Source organism: Poecilia latipinna, unplaced genomic scaffold (genome assembly GCF_001443285.1).
Source record: "Poecilia latipinna isolate Pla-1442-1.1 unplaced genomic scaffold, P_latipinna-1.0 Scaffold1070, whole genome shotgun sequence".
NCBI lineage: Eukaryota > Metazoa > Chordata > Actinopteri > Cyprinodontiformes > Poeciliidae > Poecilia > Poecilia latipinna.
In genome coordinates this window covers 23670-38017 of record NW_015113686.1, presented here as the reverse complement: position 1 = coordinate 38017, position 14348 = coordinate 23670, and the positions used below count along the sequence as shown (strand labels likewise).

At 38.7% G+C, this 14348-nt stretch overlaps 1 protein-coding gene across 3 annotated transcripts in view; it reads right to left on the bottom strand.

Annotated features, from left to right (window-relative positions):
* The window catches only part of LOC106959337 (serine/threonine-protein kinase Nek5), a 20435-nt gene extending 6772 nt beyond the window's left edge, over positions 1 to 13663 (bottom strand). For 2 of the 3 annotated variants that reach the window (XM_015051851.1, XM_015051852.1), the window contains exons 1-19: positions 13293 to 13663; positions 12538 to 12674; positions 11364 to 11460; positions 11121 to 11218; positions 10933 to 11016; positions 9899 to 9969; positions 9162 to 9248; positions 7279 to 7333; positions 6915 to 7028; positions 5886 to 5972; positions 4953 to 5052; positions 4339 to 4369; positions 4188 to 4266; positions 4033 to 4091; positions 2969 to 3169; positions 2619 to 2697; positions 1377 to 1490; positions 1198 to 1278; positions 346 to 438 (exon numbers count right to left, since the gene is read on the bottom strand). In XM_015051851.1, the coding sequence (XP_014907337.1) occupies positions 346 to 438; positions 1198 to 1278; positions 1377 to 1490; positions 2619 to 2697; positions 2969 to 3169; positions 4033 to 4091; positions 4188 to 4266; positions 4339 to 4369; positions 4953 to 5052; positions 5886 to 5972; positions 6915 to 7028; positions 7279 to 7333; positions 9162 to 9248; positions 9899 to 9969; positions 10933 to 11016; positions 11121 to 11218; positions 11364 to 11460; positions 12538 to 12660 (1653 nt within the window). In that variant the 5' untranslated portion in view covers positions 12661 to 12674; positions 13293 to 13663. The remainder of the gene's footprint in view (positions 1 to 345; positions 439 to 1197; positions 1279 to 1376; positions 1491 to 2618; positions 2698 to 2968; positions 3170 to 4032; positions 4092 to 4187; positions 4267 to 4338; positions 4370 to 4952; positions 5053 to 5885; positions 5973 to 6914; positions 7029 to 7278; positions 7334 to 9161; positions 9249 to 9898; positions 9970 to 10932; positions 11017 to 11120; positions 11219 to 11363; positions 11461 to 12537; positions 12675 to 13292) is intronic. The other variant, XM_015051853.1, reaches the window with a different exon arrangement.
* Between the last annotated feature and the right edge of the window lie 685 nt (positions 13664 to 14348).

Here is a 14348-nt window from a genome sequence, read left to right as displayed (position 1 = left end):
TCATACATCAGATAGTGATACAAATGGATGAAAACTTTTGAATTTGAGGAAAGTTCCCACTAAGTTTTCTAGCATTTAGCAAATAGTCATAATTTTGGTAACTCTAAGCTAAAACAAGAAAGGTTTGTTCTGATTTAACTTGAGACGGTGTCTTTTTATTTAGTGTATTTGGCTTCAACTGTCCACTTTCACAAAGTCATAAATAGTCTTAGAATATTCTGCACAAGTTTGATCCTCTGATTTCTGAGTCATGTAAATATCAAACTCACTTCAACGCCACACACTCGAAATGTATTTTCCTTTGTTTCCAGAAGTGTGTTTCTGTTTTCCTGTGGTTCTTCGTACCTGAGCAGGTGTTTCTTTCTGCTCTTCAGTATCCGAGGCGGGCTCCGGGTCTCGAGCTTTTTCCACCACAAAGGTTCTTTGTTTTTCTTGTGGCTGATGAGTACAAACACATGTCTGAAGCTGCTGCTATGAATTCTGTTACAGATAATACTTTAGGTGCCTTGTGAGCTTTTGGGATGCAGCTTCGTCATACGCAGCTGCTGCATCAAACATGCAGCCAAACCCAAACCTTCCCCCATGTGGTTTACATGCTGAGCAGAGACTGTGTGAAAGAACCGGGTGTTAGGCGCCTGAAAAAGCTTGCATCGTTTACTTTCTGAACCACAAACAAACAATCATTTATTTATGTGTCAGCAAAGCAGGTTTGAACAGAGCATTTGTAAAACTATCTGGATTTATTCTGGCATCTGAAAAACCCTTCAAATGTTCTGCTACTGTATTTTTAAGTATGACTAACATCTAGTATTTACAGCTCTAAATATTTAAATGTTAGAAATGCTATGAATAGGAACATTGTTGTTGAAAAGTCCATGTATATGAGTGACTCCATCATTAAGTGAACCATCATGATACAGATTAATTCCACTCAGAATGGCGTTTTAAAGCCTTGATATGATTATGTTCAATTTACAGCTAAAACACAAGATCAACAAAATAATTTTTAATATGAAAAAAAAAAAGAAAAAAGAAATCGAGCCTGGGCTGAATGAAAAAGAAAAGAAAAAGTTATTTTTCAAAAGGTGTCTTTAATCTGACAAATTGGAAGACATTAATTTATTGGATACATCTGTGTATATTACACAAACTCTTTATATAAATGCATTATATATTAATATAATCTAATTTGCATACCTCTGATTCAGCTCTCTGTCTCATCTGTCTCACCTCCTGATGATACTGTTGCCTGATGAGATCCAGCTGACGCAGATACTCCTACACACACATTTTATTTTAGATTTTTGTACAACTTTTTTTAAATATCATTTTGCACATTAATTTCAGTTAATGCAGTTGTCTGTTCGGTGTCCCACCTGCTGTCCCTCATATTTTCTGTGCAGAGGAAAGTGTTGGTTGTCATGTAGTGCAGCGTCCTGCTCCTGACCGCCTGGTTTCCTGTTACTCTCAGCTGTACACGGCCGCAGACCCTGGAGTCAATAAAAGTCAGCAAGACAAGAAAACAACTGAGGAAAGTCCTTTAGATGCAGCAAATAGTATTTAAATAAGCTTGAAGTTGACAACATTTGTCCCTTTTCTACTTATGATTGTAGCTTTTGATTCAGTGATGCCAGTTTTGAGTTGCATTTATTTTAATGATGTTCATGTGAAAGATTTATTTTCGCATGAATGTAACGTATAATTTATATAACAGCTTATTATATATCTAGATTCTTCAGTACTATCAGTTAAAGTCATGCCAAACCAAACCAAACAGTTCAGTTCTTGTTCAGTTTTGCAGGTTTTCCATGTACTTCTATAATAACAAATATTCTGTTCTGCTCTATTGTTTTCTCTTTCTGTGGCCAGATAACATTTTCATACCCAGAACTATTTCTAATGTTCACTAACTTTAGTATTTTAAACTGCACAAACTGAAGATTCACTCACATCGGCATTGCAAGAGCTTGAAATTGAGACCCATTTCCTGATTATTTCAGCTAATAATTATTTGACCACTTGGGGGCAGTCATAAGCTGCATATAGAGAACTGGATGTTTAGGCACTAATTAAAATACGGAAATAAAAATTAGAGGAAGGTGTCATGGCAAAAGTAACCTAATCTATCTTAATGTAGTAAGTAGCACACTGCACATTTTAAGCCTTTAATCACAATAAACATGCATTATACATGCATAAAACGTGACACATGCTTCATATCTGTGACGGTTAGAGATATTTCATAAAATGGCTTTTATTCCATGATGTTTGGTTCCATGTAAAATATGTTGTGAACAACAAAAACAGTGTAATAAAATGCTACAGATGTCCTTTCACTGAAAGATTCACTTCCTGATAACATTTATTCATTACTCATCACCGTCGACTGTCATATTTATGCATACAGATATATGTCTGTTTCAAACCACGTCCAGGTCTGCTTCTAAATCCATCCATTAAAATAAATTATGGCCTAATATTAGTGTTCACTGTGCTTCCTGAAGGTAGTTGTACATTTTATCCAAAATGTAAAAATCAGAAACCTTATTAGAACAAACACACTCACTGCAGAGGCGGTCGGGTTTAAGCCAACCTGATGGTACGGAGTTTGGTCTTACCAGCTGTTTCTCTGCTCTCAGTTTGTACTGGTTGGCCTCATGTTTCCTCTGCAGGTACTCATTACGAGCTGCAGCCACACTGACAGACACAACAGGTGAAGGTGAAGACGTGTTGCCGTGGCAATGGGAACAAGATAAAACTCACTGAAGCTTTCCATAAGCAGTGGGAAAGTTTGGAAACAACTTATGCCTGCTAGGCATAAAACTGTGGCTAATTAAAGTTGAAGCAAATCTAGATTTGATGTAAATATTACTTCAGACGAATCAGTTTCTTAACAGGAAGTTGTAAAAACACAACGCATATTTTGTTGATCTTTGATGGAAATGTGCTGCTTTTCTGTGCCACTCACAGCTGGTATGGTTCCACAAGTGGACCGTCTTGGTCCCAGTACTGCAGGTTCACATCCAGGACTCGCTCCAGAGCCGCAGGATCAGGAGCTGAAGGTGGAGCAGCAGCAGCAGGAACGTCCTGATTCCTCCTCTGAATGACATCCAGCTGGGCGTAATAGTGCTGGTAATGGATGTCAGGCTGCCTCCCATCCAGCCTGTAGCTAGAAGAACAACATATTCATTTCAGAAGGTTATAAAAATGACTGGTTTGTGACTCTTCTCAGGGCAGTTTTTAATCTTTACCACTTTTCAAACAAAACTTTTAAAAAATATAACGTCCTTCATTGATATATCTATGTCGGTAGATAAAAAAAAACAGGAGTACATTTTTAGATAAATCTAAAAAATTTTCTAGAATTTTTTTTTCCACTTTCAGAAATTCTCAAAAAGTCAAAAATTTTCAACTTTTTAAGTATTTCCGTAATATATTTCATAGATAAAATTAAAAATTTCTGAGTTTTTGTCAGAAATGTACTCCTATTTTCTATCTGCTATGGTCCTGATTTTGCCATCATATATAAAAATATTCTTTCAGTTTCTCAAACTTCTTAGAGGTTAACCGTGATCTGACTATCAGGCGATAAACATTCACTAACACTTTACATAACCAACACAGGCAAAGTTTAATCAGGAGCTGCATTTCTGCTACAAATGTTTTTGATATTCCACTCGGAAAAAAAGACAATTTTGCAATTGCAGTGTTTCCGTTAAAAACATCGCACCTGAATAAACCTGTCCACATAAGTCATTAAAAATCATGGTAAGTTTTTACAAACGTAAACACTTACAAGTGATAATGAGAAAAGATTTTCTAAGCACTTTGAATTGCCTTGTGCTGAAAATGTGCTATATAAATAAAATTAACGTACCTTCCCAAATAGATGTATTGAAATACATCTGTTTCAATATGACTGAAAATTAAATTTTTTTTCAGCATTAAGCACATTTAAGCACAAGTTAAATTTGTGCATTTTTACGGTTTTTGGAAACGCAGCTAGTTTTGAGGAGGCTTTTTAATACCCACTTCTGAATCCCTGCAAACGCTCCGTCTGCGGCTGGTTTGGCTGCTTTTTGATGAAGAGGCTGCAGTAGCACATAAACACAAAGTTAAACCAACAGAAACACAAAAAACCCAGATCCCGGATCAAACAGAGAGCATCGATGCTGCTTCAGCCCTACCTTGTGGGGAGCGGCGTTCACTCTGAACGGCGCTCTGTGGTCCAGTTTAGCAGCCGGTTTCCTGCCTGCTGCCCCCGGCCTCTCTGCTGCCCCCGGCCTCTCTGCTACCCCCGGCCTCTCTGTTGCCCCCGGCCTCTCTGCTGCCCCCGGCCTCTCTGTTGCTCGCGCCTTCTGCAGCTTCTCTGGACGACAGCGGAGAACAAAATGTTTAGCTCTCCGTTTTAGTATATATGCTGTTTGTTGGAGGAAAATGTTAAGAAATAAAACCTATTGAGTTTTCCATCGTAGTGTATCAGGGTCACTATAGATAGAAAAAAGAAGAGTGAATTCCCACCATAAAACTCAGAAATTTTGAGATTCATCTCAGAAATTTTCAAGAAAAAAATAAGCAAATTTCTGAGCTCCAAACGTCAAAAATTTACTAGAAAAAAAAAATCAGAAAATTTGAGATTAATTTCAAATATCTCTCCAAGTTTTTTTTTTTTTTAAAAAAAGGAAAAAATTATTTTGGAAAAAGACTTGGTAAGATTTTGTGTTTTTGCAGTGCACCGTTCTCTTGTGGTACTAAAAGTCTTACTGTATTATTAGTAGTAGTGGATTTCATTTGAAATGTATCCTGAATGTTTTCAAAATGATCTATTGCTGCCAAAACCATCCCAGAGCCGTCGAGGAGAGTAACACTAACATTATCAGAGGTCAATGAACTCTTATTTAAAAAAAACAAAACACACACAGTCGATGAGCTTTCACTCTGTGCTGCGTTACCTGCCGGTTTTGATGCTCCTGTTCTTAATTTAGCAGCGTCTGATGCAGCTGCTGCTCCGTTTCGAGGGGAAGCCGCGTGGTTCAGCTCCCCCTGCACCGTCTGCAAACACCGAAAACCACAAGCACACATGCCACCACTGATAGCTCGTATTTTACATCACTGTTTACGAAAGCCAATAAGAATTTGACAGATTTTATGAGAAGCAGAACAGTGCGGTAACTCTTTGGTATGTTCTGTAGAGGCATTAGAGCTTTTTCCTTTTATAGAATATCAGAAAACAAACAGTATAACAAAGACGAAGGAATGCAGCAGACACATCAGGGATGACACTTTGAAGAAGTTTAAAGCAGAATTAGGTTAGAAAACAACATCCTAAGCTTTAGACGTCTCATGTAGATCTGTTTAATCCATTGTGTGACAATAAAATCCAACTGACAATCTGTGGGAAGACTTGATAGACGATGAACACAGATGTTCTCCATCCCATCTGACCGAGCTGCAGCTTGGTTTGGGAAAGAATGGGAGGAAAAAACTAAGATATCAGTGCAGATGTGGAAAGTTGGTAGAGTCTTGTGGCTGTAGCTGCGATCAGAAGTGACTCTACAAAGTGTCAGTGGACATGAACACACTTCACAGATTTCTATTTGCAAAAATAATAATAATAAAAGAATTAAAGACCATGTTTGTTTTTTCTTTTACTTCACAATTACAGACGACTTTGAACTGATATTTGTCATAAAATAAAGCTTTGCTTTGCACTGGTGCTCTAAAAAACTGATATAATCTATTTGTGTTTTCATTGAAATTATTTTTTTTAAGTGTTTTATTTCTGCCCCTTATTTGTATATTTTTTAAGCAATGCTACCATTTATCATGCACATCCTTTCACTAACATGACGGTTTAAACTACAGTGATCAAACTGAGCCATTACCTGAGCGCTGACGTGTTTACTGACGTGTTTTTCTAAAAATGGCCGCCGGAGGACTGAGCTCACTGAGGGACGGTCTCGAGGGTTGACCTGAAAAAACAAAACAAAACAAAAAAAACAATGTATTTTACAAATATGATACGTTTTCGAGTAATATCTATTCTACTTAACTATTAAATTATGTTGAAAAGTTATGAGTCAGTTTATTGTGCAAGAGACGAGACAACAACCTCATCAGAACCTCTGATGAAATAATACATTTGAGGTAATAAAACTAAGAACTGTGGATTTCTAACCGTGGTGTCTCCAGAGGACAATAGAGAATCACGAGACGCTCAGGATAATAAACAGCTGCTTAAACAGTTTGTGACATTCTGTCATTTACACCTGGTGCTTCTAACTTAATCCGACCTGCTGCTGCCAAAGGCCTTTCGAGAGAGAACAGCTATAATCCCATAACACCGGTTCTTTGATCCCTGAACTGGACAGCAAATTGTGCTGACTTTTATTCAAGTCATAAAATCGGCTCCATGGTCTCTGTGAAATTCTCACTCCCTTCTGTAGGAATGTCGGGTCCAGCTGAGACGGCTCCGATAAGTTAGAAAAAGAAACGGGAAAAACTGTGAAAACTCAAAAATCTCGGACAGAAAACAAAAACATTATTGTTAAAGAAACAAAAACATTATTGTTAAAGCTTTTTCGCAACTAAAGTTCTAGAGTCTTGTATGTTTAACGTTGCTAAAATAAGCTGAAGTTCTAAAATATTCTCACCTTCTAAAATGTTGTGAAAGAGTTAACTAACAACTTCCAGAGGGAATTATATAAACAAGTACTTTACTAAAGCAAAAAAATAAAAATAAAAAATACTATATACTACAGACCAAACTATCACTTCTGTGTGATGAGTCATTTTCAACCTCCTCTGACTCTCATGTCAGGAGCTGATTCTTGTTTGTAGCGGCTCTGTAACTTCACTTGTTCTTGCCGTATCACGTCAACGCTGCAACAAAAGAGACAAAGAGTGTGTCCGACCTTGAAGAGCTGGGTAACCAGCAGACGAAGGTCGTGGGAGTAGCGACTGGGGACAGGTGCGTAGTGGCCTCTGCAGATTTTGCTGACCAGCTGCCTCAGGCTGTTGCCCTCGAACTGTAAGTGGAGAAACACAATTAGTAAATAAGACAGGAGCAAAAAGAAGCTAACGATCAGTTAATTTAACAGCAGTAAATGCATTTTTAAAGGGGCAGCGTTATGTTTGTTCCAGTCAGTCAAGTAACTACGCTACATTAAGTTGCTATAAAAATGCTATATGACTTAAAAGAAATTTGACTTTGTAATTTAATAGATGGATGGATGATGGCAGCGTTAGCTTAGCGCTGATGAAGCGGTTAAAGCTTACTGGATGCCTCAGGCTGCAGAGTTCATAGAGGACACAACCGAGAGACCAGATATCTCTGCAGAAGCAAAAACACAAACAAAAGCAAATATCTATCAACCTCAATCAATTTTCCCTGGTTTTAATTACACCATTTCACAAACATCCTCCCTGTTAACGTCCCACTGAGTACATCTTACACAACGTGACATGCATTTGTTGAAAAAGCGAGCAGTGCATCATCATCTCACACCCTTCCGCTAAAGTCATAAACCTGGAGGGGAAAAACAAAGTTAAACGCAAAAAAAAAATGTCTTCAGGTATTTGATTTTTCTGGCTCAGAGTCAAGTATATGACGAATCTTGACTGTACTTTGACGTTTTGAGGAAAGGATGAAGGCAAACACTTCATGAGGTTCAGAATTATATCCACCTCAAAATGTCGCTGATAAGTTTTCGATAAGTGTCTTGAGCAGAAAGAAGAGGAGGTCAGTTTGGCCTCAGCTTCTCCAAAACGGGGGAACAGAAAAGAGCAGATGAAATAACAGACAAACAAGAAATAACAACAGTTGCTACAGTCCAACTTCAACCAGCGAGCTTCAAAACCAGGTCAAATAGAAATCATTTCTAGGTGTTGTATAGACTGAACAGGCTGAAGATATTCAGTTTATCCCAGTTTAATAAGACAATCTGGACGTGAACAGACATAAAGTGTGCTCCTCTGTACGTGTCTGCACTTGCTGTCAGAATGAAACCCCCTCTGGGTGGATTGCAGCTCTACTAGGTCACAACACCAACATTACACAACCGCGGCTTATTGTTGCTCTCACACATGATCGTCCAACAGAGACAGACATGAAAAGCGACACACTCAGTCAGGGCCACAACTCATCTGTCCACCAAACTCCACCCACGTCCAGTTCTACTGCAGCCGTCGCAAGGGAGCAGAAACTCTGGACTGATTTCAAACAACTCCGCCCTCGTTGTAAGGAATTTTATTCCACAGCTAAAACCCCACAGAAGTGTTCCTGGTGCGTTGGCTTTCATATAAAGAGTGATACGAATGTGTTGGGGAATATATTGTTTTTTCATCAATCATTGTTGTAATAATCTTGTGCCGAATATCAGCATAGAGCAGGAACAACATTTGTTGGCCCTCAGCTGGTAAATTCCCTTGAACCAGCAGCAAAGTGACAGGCAGGCCGCAGCATGTAGAGCGACTCAAAGGTAGAAACAAAAAGTAAGAACAGTGGACGGTACAGTGAGGGCAGAGTTACAGCGGAAGAAAAAACTCAGAGAACCTCAGAGACATTAAGACGGAGACCTCCGATCACTTTCTGTTTCTACTGCTGATCACTGTCAGTTCCCGGGCCGCCGACTCCACATTCTCCTCCAGGACCTCAGATAAAAGGCTGCACTCATCCTGTGGCCAGTTTTGAGAAAGTTTTGGGCTTTTGGGTCCTGACTGCTGTTTGCCATATCGTGTTGACGTTTCTCTGGTGACATGACCATGAAGCATATTTAAATTCAAGTCCCAATTGCACATTTTTAAAACCTTCCTTTATTCCCCTCTAGACTCCTGCATGACAACTGAAGTTATTCATGTTTATTTTTTTAATTTCCAGGCAGATTAGGTTGAAATTCTAAAGACTGTAGATTAAATTCTCAATTACTTTCTCTATCCTTTTCCTGTTTTATTGTTTTTAATCTTAATCTGCCTTGAACTTTACTAAAAAATTACTGAAAAAATTCAGTAATTTTTTTGGTCATGTCTCAAATTTTGAGCTGTTAGCTCAACACTTTTTTAAAAAAAAAAGTTAAACAGAGTTATTATTAAAAGTAATATTATACAAACATTTTATGGTTACAACACTGCAAACAACTGATAACTGAAGGTAACCGACATACGTTTTGTTGTTGTAGGGCCGACTCTCACAGATCTCTGGTGAGAGGTAGTATGGCGTCCCGACACACGTCCTGGCCATCTCCAGGGTGCTAAACGGTAAAACAGAAAAACAATCAGCCCACCCTCAGTTACGCCTCAATACGGCTGAGAGCAGAAATGGCTCTTAGGCTGTAAAGTGTGACATGGTCTCTGGTGTAAAGTATATTTTCAGAGGTATATTTTCCATCACTATTAAAAAGCTATTGACTCTTATGTTTAGCTAAGTAAGTTAGTTTTGTCTCATTTCAAGTGTACCAATATCTTTGCACTAGAAATTAGACCAAAAATACTTGGTAGGATTTTTGCTTTTCCAGTCCCTGGTATAAAGATTTGCTATATTGTCCTTTTTTAATAATTCATATCTACAAAATCGTTCCTTTTCTTGCAGCTTGTAGAAGTACCAAAACAGAATCCCTTCCTTTTCTGCCTTCTACATCCTTATCTGTATTGAGAGTAACAAAAAATATTGTACAGCATAGACAATAATCGCACACTTTATCGTACTACTGAATCTACTGTTGTGCAATCAAACGCTACTAGCCGGCTACCATTTCTACACTCCAGTGTTTACTTGTCCGAGTCGACAGTTTGAGGAATGCTAATCAGTTGTTTGGAGCTCCTCTGTGACTTACGGTGGACTCGCTGACAGGCAGCTGCATCGTGTGTGTGTACGTGTGTGTGAGGATCACACTTGACTTACTTATTCAAAATTCTTGCGATACCAAAGTCCCCCAGCTTTACTTTCATCCCTCCACTGGTTAGGAAGATATTCTAGGCAAGAGGGAGAGCAGGAATGAAAACAGATTTGCGTGCGTGTGTGTGTGTGTGTGTGTGTGTGCGCGTAAACTGATACGACTGATGAAACAGAGAGATGGCTGTGAACAGAAATGCAGTGTGTTGTCATCTTGCTGAGTTATTCTAGCAGCTGGCGCAGAGAGCCGTCTTTGTTCAGAGCAGAACTGACCTCAGGACGGTTCTGCTGTACAACTAAAGAGCTCTGTAATGAAAATGCTTGTTAATTAATGAGCTTCACTCCAGAGACAAGATGTTCACAATATTTATAGACGCAGAGCAATAAATGCTGCACAAATGATCTTTTCCGAAGCGCCACAAAAACTAAATCTGTTTCCTCTCCCTGCCCCCGAGTTTTTCCTGTAACATCAGACATTTCCCCTTGAGATTGATACATTTTAATCATAAGCAATTAAGCAATTGTAAAATTGAACAATAAGTTCAGAGTGTGCAAAACAACATATGAAATGATGTCATCAGGTTATGTCAAGTCCCCTTCTTTCATTTGTCCATCAACTCAGATGTTTCCACAACATGATGCTGCAGTTTTAGTCGCTGGAAAAACAAATTGTTCTCATGTAAGTAAAGGCTGAGACCAAACTGTTTAAAATCCACAGTGGAACTTTGATGAGTTTGTAAATAATGAAACGTTGTATGTGTACAGAGCAGAAGTTGATTTACTCTGAAATCAACTGTTTTTGTTAATTAAATTAAATAAAATTTCATTTGAACATTTTATTGACCTTACTGTGAGTGATGCAGTTTAAATAGACACAAAAAAAACATGGTTTTCTCGTCGTAACACAGAAAAATATCCCTACAAAGCTAAAACCCCTGTTTGTTTGATATAGAAATAGTTATACAAAGTTTTTTTTTTTTTTTTTTAAAGTGTTTCAGTAATCTTTAGTTGTATTTTTAGTCTTTCTTTTCGGCGTGTTTCACCTGAGATTTGATGTCTCTGTGAAGAATCTTCCGGTCGTGGATGTGCTTGAGGCCCAGGCAGATCTGGATGAACCAGTCCACAATCTGAGAAACACAAACTTCACTTTATTCTTCTGTGTCTGACAGGGAGCCCAGCCTTTGGTAACATTCAGGCTCAGGTTTCAGCTGAGCTTCGGGTCAGCCGCTACCTGCGCCTCCGAGAAGGGAATTCCTCTCTGCATGTTGATCTTCTTCAGCAGGTCTCCGCCATCGCAGTACTCCATCACTATGTACAGGCTGCCCTTCTCTGCACACGGAAAAGGTTTACAAGTGGTTCGTTTCTGACAGGACAGGAAATGAGCACCTAAATCTACTAGAGATATGATAAATGTATGGCTGCATAGTGGATCAGTGGGCCTATAAAACGCTCTGGAAGGACGATCTGCTCCCACCTTGAAATGTCGTGATGAAAGAAACGATGTTTGGGTGTTTCATCTGTGACAGCAAAGTCACTTCTTTCTTAGAGGCTTCTTTCTCCTTCGCTGACATCTGAACAACAAACACACATAGTCAATGAGACGGCTCTAAAAGTGAATGAAACTATAAGAGAGATTTTTTTAAATTGGTTGGATTTTATTATATTGTACAGACATTTTTTTTTGAGTCCAACATATTTCATAGGTTTAGAGGACGCAAAGTCTCTTCCTATTTTGTAGCTTTTCTATTTTGTTCCAAGAACGTGAAAAACTTTCTGCTCATTTTAATGCATATAAAGGGACAATATTATGTGTTTTGCAGGCATATAGTGCTATTTTATAGCATAATCAAGTAACTGTTAATATCAGTTGTTACAAAACTGCTATAAATATCAAATATGACTTAAAAGAAATTTGACTTTGTAATTTAACGTCTTGAAATATCTTAACTCTAGATCTTTTTGTAATTCCACCTTCAGGAAGTTATCACAACATGGCTCCTCTATTAACCCTTTAACAACATTTTGAGCAGCACTCCACTGAGAAGTAGCTCCTGTAAGCTCAGCAGATACACAGTTCTACTGGGTGTTTGCTAATTGCTGCTGGCTAGTCTGAAGGAGCCGAGTGAGGAGGACTGGTTTGTGAGGTGGAGGCTCGGTAGTTTGTAAACAGCAGCTGCGAGGAGGAGCTGCATCTCGAAGGCAGGGCTAGGCCCACCCAGATGTTTATCCCAGCTGAATGGTTGCCACGGGACATTGAAGGATTTCTCAAACATTAGTCAAAGAATTAAAGCAAAACTCCAGGTATGTTTTTGATGAGGAAATATACCATGACAGAAAAGCTCAAACTGGTCGATTTTACCTAATACTGCCCCTTTAATGCATCTGAAAGAAATCCTTGCTTTATTTCAAACTCCAAAGACAATCAGAAAAACAAAAATATTCCTCACTGTATTGATAAAATTAGTGATATTTGGTAAGAGATGTTATGTTATTGTAAAATCTGTGAGAAATCTCTGTTATTTTTTAAGTAGATATTAGAATTCATTCAGTAATTTTGATCTTTCTTTTGTTTTGGATGTTATAAATTGTTCACTTTAAACATGTGCCACTTGTGGTTTCCCCGAGCAAACTGGTCTGCGTTCCTGTACCTTCCTCAGACTGATCTGCTTCACCACGCAGCTCCTGTCTCCATCTCCCCGTTTGTCTCTGACGAGCAAGGCTCTCCCAAACGCACCTTCTCCGATCTGCCGGATAACCTCATAGTCATTCATAACACCTGGAAATGCTGCCACGCACACAACACAGAATAATCAGCGAGGTGTTAGCTGTGCCAGAAACAAGCTGCAAACCGTTAGCTGCAGCATTTTTACGTTTTTTTCTCGCTGTCTGCAGTCAAATCAGACCGAAGTTCACTTGGTTTTGGGTCAGTTAAAATACCGACTGAGCCAGCCCACCCAGAACCCAACCAAAATTATTTATATCTTCTAAATCCCACAATATTGACAGAAATAATACGTCAAAGATTTACTTATTATTCAAAATCAGAAGTTTACATAGAGAATGAACGGGGGAAAGCCCGGATGTTGATGTCATGGCTTTGGAAACTTCTGATAGGTTAACAGACACATTTGAGTTAATTAGAGAGGCGCACCTGTGGCTGTATTTATTTTAATGTCACAGCTGAGCGAAGCACACCGTTTTCTTGTATCACATGAAAAGTAAGAAGAAGGCCGGCAAGATGTGTGTGTGTATATCACACTAAAAGTTTGAGTTGAGTTCCCTTTTCAGTTCAACATGTCGGTTGCCATGGATACGGCAACACAGTTAGCAAGTTGACTACACTTTCTTTGTCCGGAAGAAGAGCTTTCCTTTTTAACGCTTTTAAATAAATAAGTTTACTTACGGGTATGGAACCTCACAGATGCAGTACAGTTAACATAGCTGAGAGAGAGAAAACAGCAACAAGTTGAAAAGTCGCGAGACGTCACAGTAATGTCCGTAAAAAAACAGTACGGCAGGCTAGAGAAGGTGCCGCAGAGGACACTGGGAGCTGTAGTTGTTTTCACGCTATGAGTAGAAAACTCGATTCCCTTCACAACAGTGAATTTCAAGATTTGTTAAAAATCTTAAAATATTACTTTTAATAATCAAAAAATATACATTTTCGTGGTTAGAAAATAATGTCTTTAAACGTCACTAAGAACTATGGTTTTCCTCTTTTTCAAAAGGAAACTGATACGACACAGATACGTGACACGCCTTCACCAAAGTGACACAGAAGTCTGAGTCTCTCCTCTCCCTACTCTTTAAAGCCGATGTGCAAAGGCACAGCGGTTATTTAAATCCTCAGAACAAGAGTAGGGATTTGGAGATTCATTCGCAGCTCATTTTGCCGTTGTCACATTCAAGTCAGAATAAAAACCCGTTTGAGCTCTCAGGTGTGTTCATGACCTCCACAAGGTCAGCTACTGCACCTGTAAAATGTTCAAATAAATCCTCCGAGACTGTTAAGATTGTTTTCAACGTTCAACGGAGAAAAAAAAAATCTATGCAACTTTGAATGTAAGAAGACAGAAACTGCATGTGGTTCTTTATCCATTGCTCTAACTAAATATGCTTACCTTATTTTAGACTGCAAGGAAATGAGGAGTGGCTTGGTATGACATTTACAATATCAAAAAAAAGATTACCTTGAGCAAATATAACAACATTAAAGTAATAAAACTAGTTTCTCATACAGTGGTGTGAGTAAATGTAATGCTTCAGTGTGGCGACTCCCCCCAAACTGTGATGTGAAACCCTCCTCTGTACTTTCAAGGTGACCCGTCCATCTTAACTCCTGGTTCTTTTCCCATGATCCTCCTGTGTTAGGGGCTGTGAGTGAGACTTTAATCACAAATGAATTTCCACTGCGATCAAATGACATGAGCAGTGACAGCTGATCCTATGTCCATACCCT